General features: G+C 42.5%; 1 protein-coding gene across 1 annotated transcript in view; it reads left to right on the top strand.

Moving 5' to 3' along the window:
- Window positions 1-15,826, top strand: part of ppap2d (phosphatidic acid phosphatase type 2D) — a 17,061-nt gene extending 1,235 nt beyond the window's left edge. Inside the window, exons 2-6 of the mRNA XM_023404356.2 lie at window positions 11,357-11,514; window positions 11,662-11,948; window positions 12,087-12,144; window positions 13,846-14,022; window positions 14,250-15,826. Of these exons, the coding sequence (XP_023260124.1) occupies window positions 11,357-11,514; window positions 11,662-11,948; window positions 12,087-12,144; window positions 13,846-14,022; window positions 14,250-14,354 (785 nt within the window). The 3' untranslated portion in view covers window positions 14,355-15,826. The remainder of the gene's footprint in view (window positions 1-11,356; window positions 11,515-11,661; window positions 11,949-12,086; window positions 12,145-13,845; window positions 14,023-14,249) is intronic.
- The last annotated feature ends 2,943 nt before the right edge of the window (window positions 15,827-18,769 follow it).

Genomic DNA, 18,769 nt, shown 5'->3' with positions numbered 1-18,769 from the left:
GGGGGTGGGGGTGCAGAGTTGTCCCAGGAATTAATATGTTCCCATGGTAACCCTCAAAGTTCCCGGGAGAAGAACGTGGGAATTCTGATAAAAACATGACCGGTGCTTGTGTTCTCGTGCCGAAAATTACCTCTGTTCTATAAGTGCTTCAGTCTCTCTCTCACTGCAGGATTACTGAATGTCAGACACAAACAACTTACAGCGCTCAGCTGGAAAATTAAACAACAGTTTTCACAGGGACAATTAGAAACATCAGTAACAACATGTGGACAACAACTCAGGGGAAAGTGACATAACCATGATGTAGTGGTCAAAATGAATGACTCTACAAATACATACTTTGGATTTAATAAGATAATTGTGACAAATGATTTCTTTTAATCATGAAGTAGAACATCAGTCATTGTGTTTTTACATTTTATTGTACAAAATCATATTGATTAGTTTGTGTACCAGCCCTCACAAAACCTCAAGGTTTTCAATTTATAATGGAGAAAAGTCATCTTGCAATTTTTTTGTTTTTTTACTTGATAAATGGCAAACTGTTTATAGATAATAATGACTGTTAGATGAGTCATAATTACCACTTTCTGTAAGGGCTGCATATGAAGATGATTTTTTCTTATCGATTAATCTGCTGAAAATCTTCTAAATCAACTGATTAATCATTCTCTAAAACATCAAAAACACAGATATAAATGCCCATGACAATATCCTACAGCACCAGTTGATGTAATTTAACATCATGTCTTGTCTGATCAACAGTCCAAAACCTAAAAATATTCTTTTACAGTAAAGTAAGACCAAGAAAAGCAGTGACTCTACCACTTGAGAAGTAGGAACCATTAAATGTAATTTTTGCCTCAAAAAATTACTTAAAGGATTAAATGATTATCAAAGCAGCTGGAGATGAACTTTTTTTTCATTCAACTAATTGAATAAACTACCCATCCTTGGAGCTCTACTATCCATCTTAACAATAGCTTATAGTATAAGAGTCCAAATAAAAAAAAAAAAAAAAAAAAGAAAAAAAGTTAGTCAACGAATTCCAAACTGTTAAAATATTCCATTTAAAATAATGGATTGATGTTTATATTAAATAAGTATTCAATTAACATGTTATCAGGTATTCAAAAATGATTACTCTAAGTCACAGGAATTCCTTTCACAGTATCAAATAATTGATATGCCAACATAAAGGCAGTGTTGAGATGCTTGGTATAAGTGATTCATATGTCTAAGTAGTGTAAACTATATACTCTATAAATAGCTATAAATCTTGTGTCTACAGCTAGAAATATAGGGGAGGAAAAAGAACAATATTTCCAACTGAAATGTTGTTCATTGAAGGTTCGAAAACATAGGAATACCCCTGTGAAGTGCCAGGAGGGCTGGGTGATAAAATAATACCAATAATTATTGCAAGTTTCTTCAATAGAAATATAACAAATGGTTGATGGATGTTCGATATATTTGATTTCCATGCTAGCATGCAAAGAAATGAATCATGGACTGCCAATCATGTTGTGAAGTGAGATACTTGTACATAATATAATTCCATAAGTTTCATGTTGTCATATCACATGACTATGACTATGGTAGGGAGGGGAGCATCTGTGTTGTGTGAGTGAGTAGTTATTTGGACCTGCAGCACGAGAGAGGCGGAACCCGTCTAGGCAGACCGACAGGTCTCAGCCTTGTTGGCAGTTAAAGCATAGGAAGTAGTCCGGCAAACAAAACAACAGTGTGAGGCAGTTAGTTTCATTACAGTATTATTCTTCACCCCTGCAGGTATGCTATTAACTGTTTGCTCTGCATACTCCTCAGCAGCTTTGTTCTGTGTGTAGGAAGTGGCGAGCAACCCAGCATCAGTCAGCACGATGGAGGAAATGGTCACTTTCAGTTCTCCTCCTATGACACGCACTGAGCGCGCCACTTGTTTTCTCACTAAATTGTGTGCCCTGACCCCTCCTCTTAACACTGAGATTGAATCATTTAGCCTCAAGGTGGACACAACTTAGAGGATTTATAGAGTAAGCTGGTATTGTGACTGAAATATACTTTAGTAAATTTGAAGGAAGTCCCCTTCTTGCTAGCAATGTAACAATCACAGAGGTCCTAGTTTGAATTGATTGACACTGTGAGTACAGTAAAATACCTTGTTTTGTGTTTTCAGAATAAGGGTTGAATGTTTTAGAGATTTCCTGACCTATTTAGTCTCGTTTCTCTCCAGCAAAAATAAGACAAAACACAGATGTTGCTTTGCATTTATATCAAACACAAAAGAGTTGTTTTCTGAGGTCAATAACCTCAACATTACCTAATAAACAATATGTAGTGAATTGTTCAAATAGTTAAACAATACTAAAATCAGAGCATAATATTGGATAATACAGTACAATATGATGTATTGTTACACTGGTAGAGTGTATTAGCTATTAAGTTACTTACAGATTCCTGCCTGTCTGACTGCATCTTGCATATCTCTGATAACCACCATGGCAGTTATCAGCAGAGGCCTGACCTCGACTCATCTGTGGGCATTTGGCACTGAATGTCATCACTTATTGGAAATGAATTGAACCCTTCTTTTAGCTAAACCCTCTTATCTCTGACTAACCCAATTTTCCTTAAAAAATGCCATCATCGGATTCTCTCAGACGGCTGACCCGCTGGCATTATTCATTCCGTAAAGGGGCTCATTCACCACTGTAACTGTGGAATTTTACCCTGAAGCATCCATGCTCATTATGCTATCAGCTGAAGAGGGATTCCACAGTGTTCTGAGGTTTTCACAGCCTCTCCATGTGTATTAGTGTTATCTTTGGATTTTAAGTCGTGACATAAAGGTAGTATTGTGTGGCATTATGAATGAGCTTAAATCTGTCTGTTGACTGCTAGGATATTGAGGTCATTAAGTGAGGCTTTGACTCAGGTTACCTGATCATACTCGTAGTCAGCACCGGGCTTGTCTAACATTGTCGTATTTTAGTAATAAGGCTGCGTTGTTTATGGGGCTGTTCTGACATGCACACGATGGATGCTTCACAGAGATTGATTGTTCTGGTTGAGCTCAGTGTCAGTAAGCTCCATGGAAGCTGCAGAATGCAAATGCCTGAATCTGTTCAAGTGTTTGCTTGTGTGTTAAAGTGTATGCAAGGGACTGTAGGGGTTTGACCAGGACAGAGCTGACAGAATCTGTGCCCTGTGGCTGCATCTAAGATCTAGTGTCCAGCCAACCAGAGGTCAGGAGGTGTCGGGTGTTTGTCATATCTACCAAGCATGCAGGGACAGGCCTCCCAGACTGCACTTCTGTTTCCCTCCTGCACAGGTGGTCTGTACTCTGTCATCACCCCAATAAAGCCAGTTATTGCCTCTCTTAAGAGTAATTGGGAAATGATTGGAAGTGGCACCCATTATTAGCTTATACAGCTTAGAGAAACATGACAATTGCCACTAGACTTGACCTTCTTATAGGGGTTAATTGAAAGATTTCAGTTTCATACTGGATATACATAAGTTCTTAGGCTCGGTTAAATGAATACAATAGAGAAAAATGATTCACACTGTTGATAAATTCCATACATTTATCTATTTAAAACAAGAAAGTGATCGATTCAATAGTAAAAACAGAACTAGTTTTTGGATACTTTACAAAGAGAAAACTTGAATCTGTTGATCACTGTTGTGTGCGAGTGTGTTTTTTGTTCTAGACGTGAAGCAGCATGCCAGGACGAGAGGTTAGGTTAGGAGAGGATAGGTATCTACCTGAGTGATCTGAATTCTAAAAGGGATTAGTCTTTCCAGCTTATCTCTGCCTTTGCCCCCTTCTCTTTTTCTCCTCTTTTCTTTAGACAATCTCTATTTTGGGACTGAAGGTGTTCCAGCAACATAGCGAGGTGTGTGAGTGTGTGTGTTTTATGTCTGTGTGTGTGTGTGTGTGTGTGTGTTTTGGGCGGGTGGCGGGTTTATGTTAGTAAGATTCCTGGTTCTGTTCTTTTGGCAGAGAAAGCTGCCAAGTGAGTGAGACAGCAAGAGGCCGACACGTCACAGCATGTTGGTGTGTACAGGGCCAGGAATATTAAATTATGGATGTGTATTTATGTGTGTGTGCGTGCTTATGTGTGGGTGTGGGTGTTTGTTTGCGTATGCGTCATCGCGACTGCTAACGCGGACACCCTACTACAGCTGCCATGTGCGTGCTGTTTGTTGACATATTCGCCGGTGCTGTTTTGCTGTGCATTTTAGGCCATGATCAAACACACACAAAGTTATGAGACACATTGGCGTCACTCTGAGGCTGACAGATGGAGAGCCATTAAAAATGGCTCAGTCAAATCATTAGCTAGTGGAAGAAGTGATCTTGCTTACTCTCTGTCGTTAGTGCACTAATGCATCTCCCTCCCATTTGAAAGCACTGCAAAAGTTCAGGAATTCATTAGCTGCGCCCTTCATTAGACCGACTATATGGCTGCATTCACTGTACTTTGCTGTCAATATGTCTTCCTTCACCTATTAGCACACCAGAGCCAGCTCAGGCCTTAGAGACGTCTCAGTTGCCTGAAGGCTGAGGGGCAAGTGAGAGCCTGAGTCGGCAAGCACCCAAGGGGAGGGAGAGTAGAGTGAGGCATGGAAAAAGAGAAGGGGCTGAGGGTCTACTGTAGGGGTCAGAGGTCAGACCCAGGGGCGCCTGAGGGATCTTATCTACAGCTGTCTGTTTATGTCGTAGTGAGGAAGTATTATTCAGAGAAGCACTGGAAAGGTTCAGACACCAAATAGCTTCAAATTAACTTTTAATGAGACAGCTGCAATCTTCTTCTCGATGACGGTTCCATAAGTGCCCAGGTTGGTCCATAGGTATTAGCCGTAATGAGTGAATAAAGATGTGAGTAGCTCTCTAATCCTCAGTGCTCATTAGCTAGAATGGGTCTGGAGAGGCTTACCATCAAAGTACTGTATGTACCTGTATCCGAATACAACATGTAGCCCTGCATTGTGTCTGTCAGAATTAATGACTCGTTCTCCTCCTATTTTTGGAGACTTAGACAACCCCCCCCTTGCACCATGGCATGGTTACACATCATCAGGAACATTTTATCATTGTGTCACATCTCACCTGCTGGAGTCTTTACTCCCGTCATCCCCTCAAGTTCCTCTCAGAAGTTGCTCCAACTGCATATTCTTTTGACCAAACCAAAACAGCCCTGCAGCCCTCAACTCTTTCCATACATACAGTAACACCACAACCAGGCCGCTCCATGCCAAACACCTCCCCTGCAGTCTAAACCACAACCCTGTGTCATTCTCACATTGCAGACTGCCAGCCCTCACCTCACTGCGCACACCCTTACCTTCTCACCGCAAAACCCACCAGATAACTCCTTTAAAGTTTTCAAGGTGCATACCACAGTGGCGGGTCCTTTATGTTCTTGCTGAATCAGACAGGCAGACAGACAGCCCACTTCAGACCTCACCACTCATGCCCTGAACTCCAGAGCCGAGCTCCAGGAAACAGGTCAGTGAAGTGTGGAGAGAACAGAAGCAGCTGTGGGAGGCATGTCTCCACTGGCCAGCTTCAACAGTAACAGTGGAAGGGGCAAGCAACGATGGTGCGATGGTGGAAGGTGAAGCAACATAAAGGCAGCTCGCAAAAAATATCATTTTGCTTCACACACTCTCATGGCTTTCTTTTGCTCTGTGAATTTGTTGATTTTGTGCACCAAAAGCTTCAATAAATATTAGCATATTTGGCTACTGAAGTACTTTAAGCTGCCTCACTGTTTCTCTCTGGGCCGTTTTTCCCACTGCATATGAGGTGGATACATGCATCGTGTGTCTTTTAAAAACAGAACAAACCTGTGTGCCTGAATCAATTGAATCGGATACTAGCTGATTTGATCAAAATATTGCGAGAAAAGGGAAGAAGGCCCGCTATTGCCTACAAAAACATGTTTTTTAGGTGGGTGTGGGGGTGGAAGGGTAATGCGCCATAATAACTGAAGCAGTGGTTGTCTTCTAGAAGAGGCTGTATGGGGTCCAGCTGCAGCAGATGCTGATGATAGCAGATGGTTAACAAAGATCCAGAGCTTCTGTGGCTCCTCAGTCCCTCTTTGTTCTTCGCTGATTAATCTCTTTGTGCTGCCAGCAGGGCAGACAAAACAGATCAGTCTCCCAGAACAACAATCCAGCAAATTATGGGAAAAGAAATGGGTGTGTGTCAGTGCAGGGGGCTGCTGTTCACCCTTATTCCACCTCTCCACTACCTGGATTGGGCCACCAAGGAAGAACAGGAAGAACCACCTTCTAGGACACTCACATGCACTCACAGTACTTAGTAATTGGGTCTGTTGCAGTTTATGGTTGCCAATCATAATCACCGCCTTGGTGCGAATGACTTCACCTCCTATTTAAGTGTTACCTACCATACAGTGGTGTGTGTGTTCATTCTTTTGTGTGCTTGAGCTTGTGTGATGGTGTGCACTCTCTTCCCAGACTGCTTCTTTAAACAAAGACTTTTTTATATCAGCTGAAATGTAAAAAAAAATTGGCTGTGCCCTCAAAGTACCTGATTCTAAATGAATAGTGATTAGATAAAAGAGCAGATCATGGCCAGCTTATGGAGACAGCTTTGTGCAGTTAAAGTCATTATTGCACAAATAATCGTACAAGCCCACCCAGCCCCACTGCTGACCACTGTTTATGAGCATGTTAGGCGGACTTATAGTGTTGTTACCAGGGATTATCATGCTCGCAAAGATTCAAATTACAACACTTCACAAGTCAGTTCACTAGCTTATTATTTTTTAGCAAGGTTGACTTGAAAGTAAACAAGCAGCTCAGAATTTTGTTGGGAAATACTGGCACATGCAAGCTGGATGAGAGGCCCAGCGAGGGTGGACCACCCCTGAAGGGTGCTGTAGCAAGCTGGTTCCACAGCTCAGGCCCAGCCCAGTATAAGCTGCAGGCCAGATGGACCTGTGTTGACAGGTCACTAATTGTATGTCCTCCAGTCCTGTCAAAGGGCAAATGTAGAACGAAACCTGTACAGTCAGATATTATTGGGTGTGATGACACAGATGGCCCTTGTTGTGGCTTAGATATAGCTTTAGGCTGTGTGTCATGCTAATCTATTGGGATGCACAGGGTGTTTGTCCTACAGCAGCAGCAGCATCCACACGAGTTCATTTAGGTCTGTGATAGTGAATGGGCTGTTCCTTTTCTTTAGGATTGTTTGATTGTATGTGGTTTTCTGGCTCTAGCATGGTTTATTTGGTTGGTTAGTGTTTTTTTCTAGGTGCTAGTGGGTTTTTTGCGGTTTGTTTGGTTGTCTGTTAGTCTTTGTGGCTGCGGGTTTGGTTTGTTTGCATCCAAGTGTGGTTTTTATGTGTATGTGAGTGTGTTGAGTCTGTATGTGTATTTGGGGGTATTCTGCTGGTCGAGGCGGGGTTGTGTTTACAGAGCGGGTCCCAGCAGAGCCCAGATCTCTGACCCTCACATTCCAGAACCACCACTAATCGCCTCCGTCTGCTGTTCTCCATAGAGAAACCCTTGCAGCATCTCTCTTGGCTCCATCATTACAGTTTTCTCTCACCCTACCATTACTGCCCTCACCCTATTTGTCAATTTTCTAGCCTTTTGGCCATGCATTTCAGCCTAGTTTTAGTTTATGTATTGATCAGCAGATGTTCAGCAATATGACCTGAAAGTATGTCGATGAATAATTACCATCTACCCTCTTTTCTTTGCACACTGTCTTTAATCACTTTCTGCATAGGTTTTTTTTTTTTTTTATTTCTTGCTTTTGGTTGTTGTTATTCTCCTCTCACAGTGAGCTCATTCTGGGCTGTGGTCATAGATGTGTAAATTAGAACCAGAAAAGTTTCTCAGAGTGAGGCACATATCCCCTCTGCTCTCATTCCTCCTCTTCTCCTTCCTCCCTCCCTCTCTTCTGCCCCCTCCTCCTTTCTTTCTGTCCCTTTTGACTATTTGAAAGCATTCCTGCTTTGAGTGTCAGGCCCAGCGAGCAGCACATTTTGGCCTTGCTGTGGGAGCCGACCCACTCCTGCACCTCCTTTTGGGTCCCCTCGCAGGCCTTCCTGGCCTGGCTCTCTTTTGAGCATGTCTTGGCCAGGTGCAGAGGTTTGCTCACAGCTGCCTGACAGATGATGTGAGGGTCTCTAGAGTGTTTTTGTCTTGTTGTGAAAACTGTTTTAATGTAGTTGTAAAGCATAGCGGCTGACTGTGACAGAGGAGCCTGTAATTTGTATAGGATTGCACAGATACTCAGTAACTTTGCATATGATTTCAAGCACTATTGTTTCATATTTGATTTATTGTACAGCACTGAGACTGGCTGCTTACTCACACATTATTCAGGTTAAGGTAAAGTTTGTGGCTTTGTTTAATTGGGAAACTTTGCAAACAACTTTGTTTGTCACTGGAGTGACCTTTGATTCTTGGCCTTTGGTGCCGTGCCTGTCCATGAACTTCATGCAAAAACAGGAAAACAAGACAAGCCATCAGTACTGGCAGGCCTGAGGTAATAGAATATGCTGCTAACTGGCTGAGAGCTTCATTATTCCCATTAGACCACCATATGAATCTAAAATGATCCCTTAAGAAGCCCATGTTCCTACTGTAACTCAGAGTGTTTAGGCCTTAATGGAGAATCTGTCCATTACCTCTCCGTCAATGCAGCTAAATATTGATTATTTAGAGAGGCCTGGCCATATTGTGGAATCTGATGAGGATACAAAGAAAGTCTGTTAATGGATGGTATGGAAAGCAAAAAACATTTCTTGTTTCCTATAAAACTGACGTAATTTAAACCCAAAACCATTAATTTTATGGCAAAATAGATGTCAAATGCTGTACTTGATGTAAAATCTGAGCACACAAAAAACACAAAAGTATGATTTATGAAAAAAAACACATTTCAGAGAAAATAAGGCATGCCTGAGTCTGTGTAAAATGGCTTACAAAGCACTGTTAGACATTCATTATAAGTTGTCCACTTTTTGATCAAAGACAGTATGAAAGAAGCTGCCCCAATCAATGGTCATTATTAAATATTACTCTCATTGTTAAAAGTACATTGATGCATTGAATACAATGCATACTGATAATTTTGCCATTTTGATTCATAGTATTCACACAAACATACTAATCTGCAGCACAATCATTCTGTTCCCCCTCCTGTCACACATTCAACACACATGGACACCAGGAGGACACCAAGCCAGCAGTCTGCAACTGTTGACCGTGTGTTAGCTGGTCTTTTTTTTTTTTTTTTTCAGTTAAAACGTGTTTAAAATGGAGTGTACTTCATTTGAAGCAAATTTAAAAAAATCCCCACTCACCCACTCACTTTAAACTAGACATGAACCAGACCATATCTCTGCAGGTCTCAAGGTATGATACACACAGATAAAGGGATTACGATATGGGGATTAAGAGATGTGTGTGCAATTTATGCAGGTGGCAGAAATGATCCAGGAAACCCTCCTACCGGATATTTATTTTTAAATGAACAGGAAAAATGGACTTAATCTAGTACTCCAACCGTCTTAGTAAATATAAAACCAATCAGAATGACTTGAAGCACAGCAAACTGTTTTCTGTTCCTAAAGACATGTAATGTAACTGTACCTAACATTAAGGTTATGTATAGCACAAACAGCACCTGTATGTGGTCACGTACAGATGTGTGTTATTTTGAGCTACATTAGTGCGTGACTTAGCTGAATTTACGTAGGTGTGTGTGAGGAGATGCCCGTGACTGTGGCGACGGATTGAGATGCGCGAGAGATGTGGGTCAGATGAGAGGTGTTTCCTATCTCTCTCTCTCTCTCTTTGTTGGCGTCACAGCTGCTGCTATCTGCCTGCAACGTGTTTCCCTCCCTCACTTCCTTACTCAGGCACATTTAAAAAAAAAAAAATAGAAGTGGGCTGGCTTTTATCTGTGTTTTGTCTTTCTGTTAGGGCAGCATGACTTTGAGTACAGAGGTCACTAATGCACACTTTTTCGAGTTCAGTTATATCCAGTCTGGCTGTATCTCAGGTACATTGCAGTCACACAGCAGTTGAGAGTTGTGTCTTTATTATTGCTGATAGCCACAAATCTATAGATTATTATTCTAGTTTATCAGTTTGGTGAGGCTCAACGAATCATATGGGTGTTTTATTAGTGAACCTAATGGTTGTGATAGCAATCACACAGAATAATAGCTAAAACTGAAACAAAGCCAATGTGGACACAGTTACTGTACCTAGGTCAGGTATTCATATCCTGTCCTTTGTTGGTTGAAAATTATTAATATATTGCACTTAAAGCCATGTTTGCATTCTATTGTTTGCATGTTTGGGTGTGTGTTTATATGTTGTTCCTTTTGGCCTGATTTTGAGTGTGTATCCTGTGCACTACTCAGTCACGTAGTCTGAGAGATTCCCTGGCAGGAGCAGTGTTTTGGCCTGGGTGCGTTCCAGCCAACCAGCAGGCCTGGGATGACAGGGAGAGGCACAGAGGTTAATGATTAGTCCCATGTTCTCGCTGCATTCCATGGGGTGACAAGGGGACATGGGATAAGGGACAGAGAAATGGAGCAGGCTGGACAGGCCTTTGCAGGGCTATTGGCTATTAGTACATTAGTACAACACAGAATAAAAGCAATGCAGTTCAGCCCTCATTTGTAGGAGATACAAACACCCTCTCACCCTCTTGACAACATTAAAATGTTGCACAACTTTTACCCAGTGAACATTCACCGTCAGGCTGTGAGGTGTGTTTGCTTAAGTGAGTCAGACCTTGACCCCTCTCACCTGATACAGATTAGTGACCAACCAGGAAGTGTAGTGAACAGATATGTAGGGCAGTTGTTAATGTAAGATAAAATGGACTGATTAAAGTAAGTGCTTTTCAGTAGAACAATATGTCATTGTTAAACGATACCTTGTCCTTCTCACAATGTTTATTGTCCCCTTTTGCACACTGAAATTTTCTGTGCAACATGCTCTCTAATATCTTCTTCCTCCTTCCTCATCTTAATTCTCAACTGTCATTCCCTTCTGTCTGTCTTCAGATGTCCATCATCTCTCCTTCTCCCTGCTCCTCTGGTGGAAGCAGCCATGTGTGGAATGCTTGATCCCCCGGTGATCTGGAAGTCATGTTGTATCTCAATGCCATTCTCCTGTGAGACAGGAGAAGGCCTCCTTTATGTTAGTCTATGCTACCGACTATCTCTGTATCTTGCCGTTTCTGTGATCCTCGTTGCACAGACCACATGCTCACAGACATTCATCAAGCCATCTTTTGTTTTTTGTCTGCCCCCCCCCCCCCTTCTCCCCCACATTTCATCAGCCTCCATCCCATTCTTTGCATGTGAGTTGAAGGCAGTGACTCCGTACAAAAGAGGCTTTTTCTGTGGAGACTCCAGTATCACCTATCCCTACGTGGAGAGAGAGGCCATCCCTGACAGCCTGCTCATCGCTGGCGGTATAGCCATCACTGGCCTAACGGTAAGCAGTATACCTGCTGAATATTAGTACACTGAGTTAAAGTTGTCATCAATTTAATATGGTTAATGATGCATGTGTTTGTAATAAGAGTAAAACAAGCGGCTCTGTGGTATGACTTTCGTTTCTCTTGTCCTATTCCTTTCTCAGATTGCACTGGGTGAATGCTACCGGGTGCGTTTCCGAGGTGTACACTCGCGGGCTTTTGTTCGAAACCGCTATGTGTCATGCCTGTACAAGGAGCTGGGAAGCTTCCTGTTTGGTTGCTGTGTGGGTCAGTCTCTCACCAATATGGCCAAACTAAGTGTGGGGCGTCTGCGACCCAACTTCCTGTCTGTCTGTAACATCACCTATGCGTCCATCAACTGCAGTCCAGGCAGCTATGTGTCCCAAGTCAACTGCAGGCAGCATAATCAGAAGATGGTGGAGGAGGCAAGGTGTGTGGTGTGTGTGATGTGTGTTTTTGCTCAGAAATGATTTGGTGTGTTTGCTAAGGGTGGGGTGTGCTGAATTTTAGCTTGAAAAGAATAGTAAATATCTAACCTTTGGCATGTTTCATTGATTTTCTCTTTCAGGAAGTCTTTTTTTTCTGGCCATGCTTCCTTTGCAATGTACACCATGCTCTATCTGGCAGTAAGTCACCTCTACCTTACAAACACACACACTCAACCACACACATCTGGAATGTGACCTTCACCATTCAGCTGAGCTTGTGTGGTATAATTACAGTATTTGGTTCTGTGTTTACAATGATGGGGGAATATTATAGCTCTCACTTTCGTTTAGTTATTAGAGAAAACATCATTCCCTAGAGGCCAAGAACACTGTGTGCAACTATTAACTAGATAAGCTAATTAAACATACACAAACACGCACATCAAGGCATGTGCTGTTGAATATATTCACACTTCCTGATCATGGGGGAGGAGATCTTTGAGAGCAGCAGTTCTCCAAACGCCTCCTGCTTCAAACTAAAAGAGCTGGTGAGACAGGGAGGGTGGTGGGGTGGTGGGGGAGTTAGAGAATGAGGGAGAATGTTTTCCACGGGGAGCATGAATAGATGAAGAGACTACGCAGACAGTGGAGGCCTTGTTGTGGGTCTCATTTAGAGGGGGGGGATGTAGGGCTGAATATGCCTGCTGAGAGATCGACAGGCTTCTTTCAGCAATAGACACCCTCTAAACCCCTCCTCCCCTCCCCAGCCACCCCTCTCTTCATCTTTCTCTTTCTCTCACACACTGCCCAGTAGTCATGGATGCATTGTGGGAGAGAAATGACAGTTAGAGGGAGACAAAAGCGCATTATTTTCCATAAAATATTAATTTTTCTCAGGTATTCCACCTCTTTAACCCTTAAATTATGCTTTAAAGTGACTTAAATATTTTATTGTGTGCAGCTAAATTGAAGTGAAGATGGTGCTGTGGAAAAAAAAGAGAAGAAAAGAAAATCTGCCTCTTCTATTTGCACTTGTGCACTATAGAAGTGTAAATGAAAAGCAGCTCCTTTCTGAACAAAAAGAGATAGACAAGGATGGGTAGGGGGAGACTGAATAAGAGAAATAAAAGGGTATAGAACTGAAGGGAAGAAGTGTTCTGAGAAAACCGAGGGCCTCAGTGTTTGTTAACCTTATTTTCTCTCCTCTCCACATCACACTCCATTGTTTCTTTCTCCACACACACACACACCACAGGCACAAGCACACAGCCTTGCATGCAAGTTTGCTGCTAGCTAGTGTTTCAGCAGATTGTAGACAACCTGGAGAGAATGCGTCAAACCTGTAGCTACATGCCACCCGCACCGTGGCCAGCTGCTTGAGTTTAAGGCAGGGACAGTGACACCTGCTCTCAGTTGGGATAGGGGAGGAAGAGAGGGACCTGGCGAGGGTCGGTCTAAGTGCAGGAATGTAGGCCACGTGCTCCCCAGTGGTTGACGGGTCCAGACAGACCTACAGCCACCTCGTAAAGTGAGCGCTGCATCTGAATCACGCTCGCACTGTGACCCCATTTTTACAGACACAAACATCCATTCTGCACTGTAGCACTGATGCAGGCGACGAGGATGAACAAAAGGAGGAAATGAGGTTTAGATAGTGTTAATGGACTCTTGCCAAGCTTCTATTTCCCCCTCTGGGTAGCAGACTGAGTGGATGTCTATGTTTCGCTTAAAGGGCTCTGCTTGCATTTATAGAACTTGAATCATTAGACATAATTATCAGTTTATGTTTGTGGGGCGTACATTAACACACAAAAATCCTCATGCTTATATTCACGTGTCTGTAGTGATGATCAAGTCAGTAACAATATAATAGAAATATTTCTATTCTTTTCTTTGCAGTTTTACCTGCAGGCACGGTTGTCGTGGCGAGGAGCTCGGCTGTTGCGTCCACTAATACAGTTCCTCTTATTGATGATCGCCATCTACACCGGCTTGAGCCGCATCTCTGACTACCGTCACCACCCCACTGATGTCCTCACAGGCTTCATCCAAGGAGGGCTCACTGCGTACTGGGTGGTATGTCGAAAATCACTGTTGTCTTAATAGTTGTCTAGAACAACAGTTATCTCTGTCTTCACGGGATTTGTTTCTCTCTGCTCTCTGTTGACTGAGTTAGCTTACACAATAGGCTCTCGCCTTCGTTTTTCCCACTCTGATCTCTCTGGTGCTTATAAACAATGGGTGATTGACAGTGTGTGTGGTCTGTGTATATTTCCTGACATGTTTTATGTCTGTGCCCGCAGGCCTTCTACATCTCCTCCATGTTTAAGCCGTGCGCCCGTCCAGACCTGTCTCCCACTAGCACGTCCCTGGAGAGTCCACTGTGCAGCCAGCAAACTGTCTGTTAGCAGGCACATGCAATCATTCCAGGAATCAGATGATAAGAGAAGACTGACTGCAGAAAGACAGACAGAATGTCAGATAGCGCAGGTGAGCAGCAGAGAGAAGGGAGAGTAAGTTTTTAAGAAAGGGAATTATTCTAAGAGAGGGACACAATTAAAAGTCTACACATGCTTGCTCTTTTGGGCATACTGCTACACATACAAAACATACATTCACACAGTAATCTAAGATACAGTGAAATACAAGAAGCACATATGACTGTGAGTCAAACCCGTCCAGTGAAAAGAACTGCATAGTAATATTTTTTTATATATGAAAAAATAAAATAAAATAAAAAGTCTATTTTTCAAGAGGATTTTTAGAAGCTGCTAATGTTGATAGTTGCCAGTCTGAACTTGTTTTCTTCTGTGATGGAGGCATTTGGTCAGTGCATTTGGTTCGCTTTCAAAGCAGAACTGCTCGCTCTTTGGTCTTGGGTGAGAGAGGAGAAAACGCCCGCCTCCTCTTTGTTTTTGATCCTCTGCTCAGCTTTGGAAGACATTACCCCGCCGCTGTGAACTGAGACCATCAGACCTCAGATGTAAAGACAGCTCTGTACAAAGTTACAGAACTAGCAGCGATAAGGAACAAGCACTGGCTCCAACTTCTAACCGTTTTTACCTTCCAGTGGCCTGATGTGTCACTGCTCTAATCAGACTGCCCTACAACACTATGACTAAAAAATAACCTATATGTAAGCAAAGAAGACAGTATTTGTGCTGTAATACAATGTTATCTTTCTTTTTTGTGAGTAACCAAGGCAGTGACAAAGAGGAATCAGGTTAACTTCCTCCTCTTCGCTGCCACTTTTCTGTACTAACCACTTTTGACTGTGTCTCAGAGGCGGAGTTTTGACTGAATTTTTTAACCTTTGACTCTTGCCCCTGGACTCCAATCTCTGAGCTGCACCTTGATTTATGCCACTCTGTGACAGGAGAGCTGACATGGTCGTGTGACCCCAGCGGCCCTCCTGTGCATCTTTATTAATAGCACTTGAACGTACATAATGGAACCTTCTAATTATAATCAATATTATATATTTTATCACAATTTTAAATAATCAGTGTTTATTTTTGTTAATGTCAGACTCATACACTATATTTGTTTTTTTTTTGTTTTTTCTTGAGATGATAATTATTCAAATTGAATGTAAATAGATATGTCATTTTATAAACTACACAGAATTTCAAAAGTATTAGTTCCAGTTTTGGACAGTTTTTACATGTTTATGTTTGTATTTACATTTGTGTTGATCAGGTACGGAGACTTACTATTGTATCTGTTGTAACTACTAGACTGAGCCACGGATATTATCAGAAAGCTATATTTTTTGTGTTTTCAGTTATTGTTCCATGTTTGTTTTGTCTGTGAATGCCAGAAAGGCAAAAATAACCACTGTAATCAAAAAACCAAACCAATAAAATGAATGTTGAATGTTTTTAACTTCTTATGTCGTCTGTTATTTTTAGGGTTCAGCAAACTGAAAAGCAATGCACCACAGTCTCTCATGCCTACCAAGACACACAGTCAGAAAGTCAGTCAGCATACAGTAGAGCCATTCATTTTTTTTTTTTTTACAAACAGGATACCAGCCTCTGTATGGGCTGAAACAAAATGCAAACACTGAAATGATAAGTGATTTAACCTCTTGTTGTGTTTGGAAGCTTCCACTCCAGTGTGCTCCTCATTTCTTTCATTACTGCAGCTCTCTCTCTCACGCGCTCTCTCTCTCTCTCTCACGCGCTCTCTCTCTCTCTCTCTCTCTCTCTCTCTCCCCTTCGCACCCTTCCTCGGTCTGCCCCTTCCCCACTCTCAGTCCTTTTCAAGTGCAGTGGAGCATGATGGGTTGTTTCAGGGGGTCATGCTACCATGGAGATGCTTAGAAAGATACAGGTTGTGCCGTCTGAGGCATTTTCTTTCATTTTTTTTCCCTCTCTCCGATCTACTTCCAGGCTGAGGGAGGAGAATAAAAAGCAGCCCAGATTAGACAGAGAGAGCAAGAGACAGAGAGAAGGAGAGAGAGCTGCAGTAATGGGTGTGTTCATAATGCTGAGGTAAGGGAGACAGACAAGCAGGAAAAGTGGTCCAGTAATGAAGGGAAGGAGTAATGGAGCAGTTGGCAGAACAGATGGGGTGGTAGATTGGGGAGAGTGAGGGTGATGGGTGTGGGGCGTCAGGGTGGGAAGGAATGCGATCGTGGTTTTCAGGCCTGTTTTGTTTCATAATACTGTAACTAGGGAGACATATTTCATTCCTGAACAATGTATATGCCTGTGCTTGTGTGACAGGTTCTTGTCTATCTGTGCCTGCTTCACTCCTTGTTATTGTATTCTGTTTTGGTGTGTGTGACTGAGCTGAGCGAGAGCTTGGCTGCTCCACTGAGCTGAGCACACACACCCTGTCAAACATGACATCTCGTTTACACTGTGACTGGCGTCCTCCTCACTAACCCTTTGGCCTTAATGAAAATGAATCAGGGTCGACAAGCAGAGGCAGATTCTGTGTGCTCAGATTACTAAGGTCCAGGCACAAGGGCCTCACTATTTACACTGCTGTGGCTGTGCACACAGTAGGAACAGTAGCCTTGCTCTGTGGTCATTTAGAATGGGGGGGGGGGGTATTTGAACCCTTATCTCAACAGGTGAAAGCCATTACTGTCTACACGCTTCACTGTGAGAGAAAACTAAAGCCACTTTCTCCCTTTTACTCATATTTAACTTTGGGGAATTCCTTGATAAGATTATGATTTTTGTGAAATTGGACAGGTGCAAAAATAGCAGGGCGGATGCGAGGGAGTCCTGATTCAAATCAACACACAGATAAGTGTGCTGAGGAAGGCACGTAGCTCACCTGCATAGCTCTTTCTGTTTGAGGAAAGGACACATGTATCATACATGTTTTTTTTGTCGGACATTGATAACATCATCACGGCATTTGCAGCTTAGCCAAATTCCATTTGGGAAACTCTGGCCTTGTTTATGTGATGAACTGGCCCTTTTGATGGACATGTAAAAGATATCTCTTTGCACAGCCGTCACCTAACTCACCCTATCTTTGTTTACTACCAACTAAAAGCTGCTTAAGGCTGTAAATTGATTCAGCTGTGGAGAGGAAAAGAAATTTCCTTGCATATGAATTTTTGTTAAGTAAGAGCTTTTCACTGTGGGTCTCCAAGGCATTATAGATGTAGTCGCTGGAACTCTGCTGGCCTCTTATCCAGCTGTAGTCCAATTCTTAATAGAATTAAAAAGGATTAATGGGCTCTTTAGTATGCTCAAGTTCAGGCCTGCTCCCCCAGCCTCACTGCTGTGCATATTTCTAAATCTCCCACAGTAATGACAGTCAGTGAATGCACTGGCTGCAGACATTAGGACAGCAAGTGGGCACATTGTGTCCTGATATGGGTCTGTGAAAAGCATTAGTTTGCATGTTCCTGGTGAGATGAATATTCTTGCTTCCCCTGTCTTCTCTCTCTGCTCTTCAGGGATTAGGATGTGCCAAGCCGTGTTGGCTCAGTGAGTGAGCCTAGAGATCACCTCAGAAAACTGATCTTCAAAGAACAGTGGATAGCAGGGTCACAATCACTGCCAAATGTGGAGACATTGCTGTTTGCGTGTGTGTGTGTGGGTGGCTGATGTTCGTGTAGTTCCTCACATACACAACAGTAAATGCATACCTAATTTATCAGTCCAGCACATATGCACATGTAGATAGTGCACATACTATCTGATGAGGGCAGTGTCATTTTGCTATCTGATCAGGACAGCATAACGTAGCAAATCAAGGCTCTGTCAGGTAGTGCAGCACACAGTACATACTGTGAAGGTCAGCCTAGGCTGAGTATCAGCTATTTTTGAACATTATATGAAGAGCCACATTCAAGTCAGTCCTTCTATGAACATCAAAGCGAGTAATATGATATACCTTACTGCCCTGGGAGAGTCATTCTCAGAAATGTGTCTGTTACAAGAGTGTCAAATTTGTATAAAGAGGATACAGGACATTTTCTAAGAATCTAGTTTCGTGTCAGCTTTTCAAGAGAATAATTAAACATCTGTTTGCTCTGAGCCGAACATTTCCTCAGGGGACAAATATTTAAATATGTGCAAAGTTTGTTGAAATGCAAATGTTGTCTTGAAGATCTCCTGTCTGCAGCTCAGCCAATCATAACATGAAGCTAATGGAGCAGAAGACACATTCATAAGCCACTATTTAGCACCGTAGAGGTCATATTATTGTCTCTGTGAGGCTGAAAAAGTGTTACGAAAGCACAAAACAACGGAAGGTTACCTGATAAGACACGGCGCCATAATGTGTGGTGTGTTTACTTTAGTGTCAAGCTGAATGTTTTAGGATAGGGTGACCTTTGCTACCCGCAGCT

This window comes from Seriola lalandi, unplaced genomic scaffold, assembly GCF_002814215.2.
Source record: "Seriola lalandi dorsalis isolate HSWRI2012SDOR001 ecotype SW California unplaced genomic scaffold, Sedor1 jcf7180002054240, whole genome shotgun sequence".
In the NCBI taxonomy this organism is placed as follows: Eukaryota; Metazoa; Chordata; class Actinopteri; order Carangiformes; family Carangidae; genus Seriola; species Seriola lalandi.
This window is presented reverse-complemented; position numbering and strand designations above follow the sequence as displayed.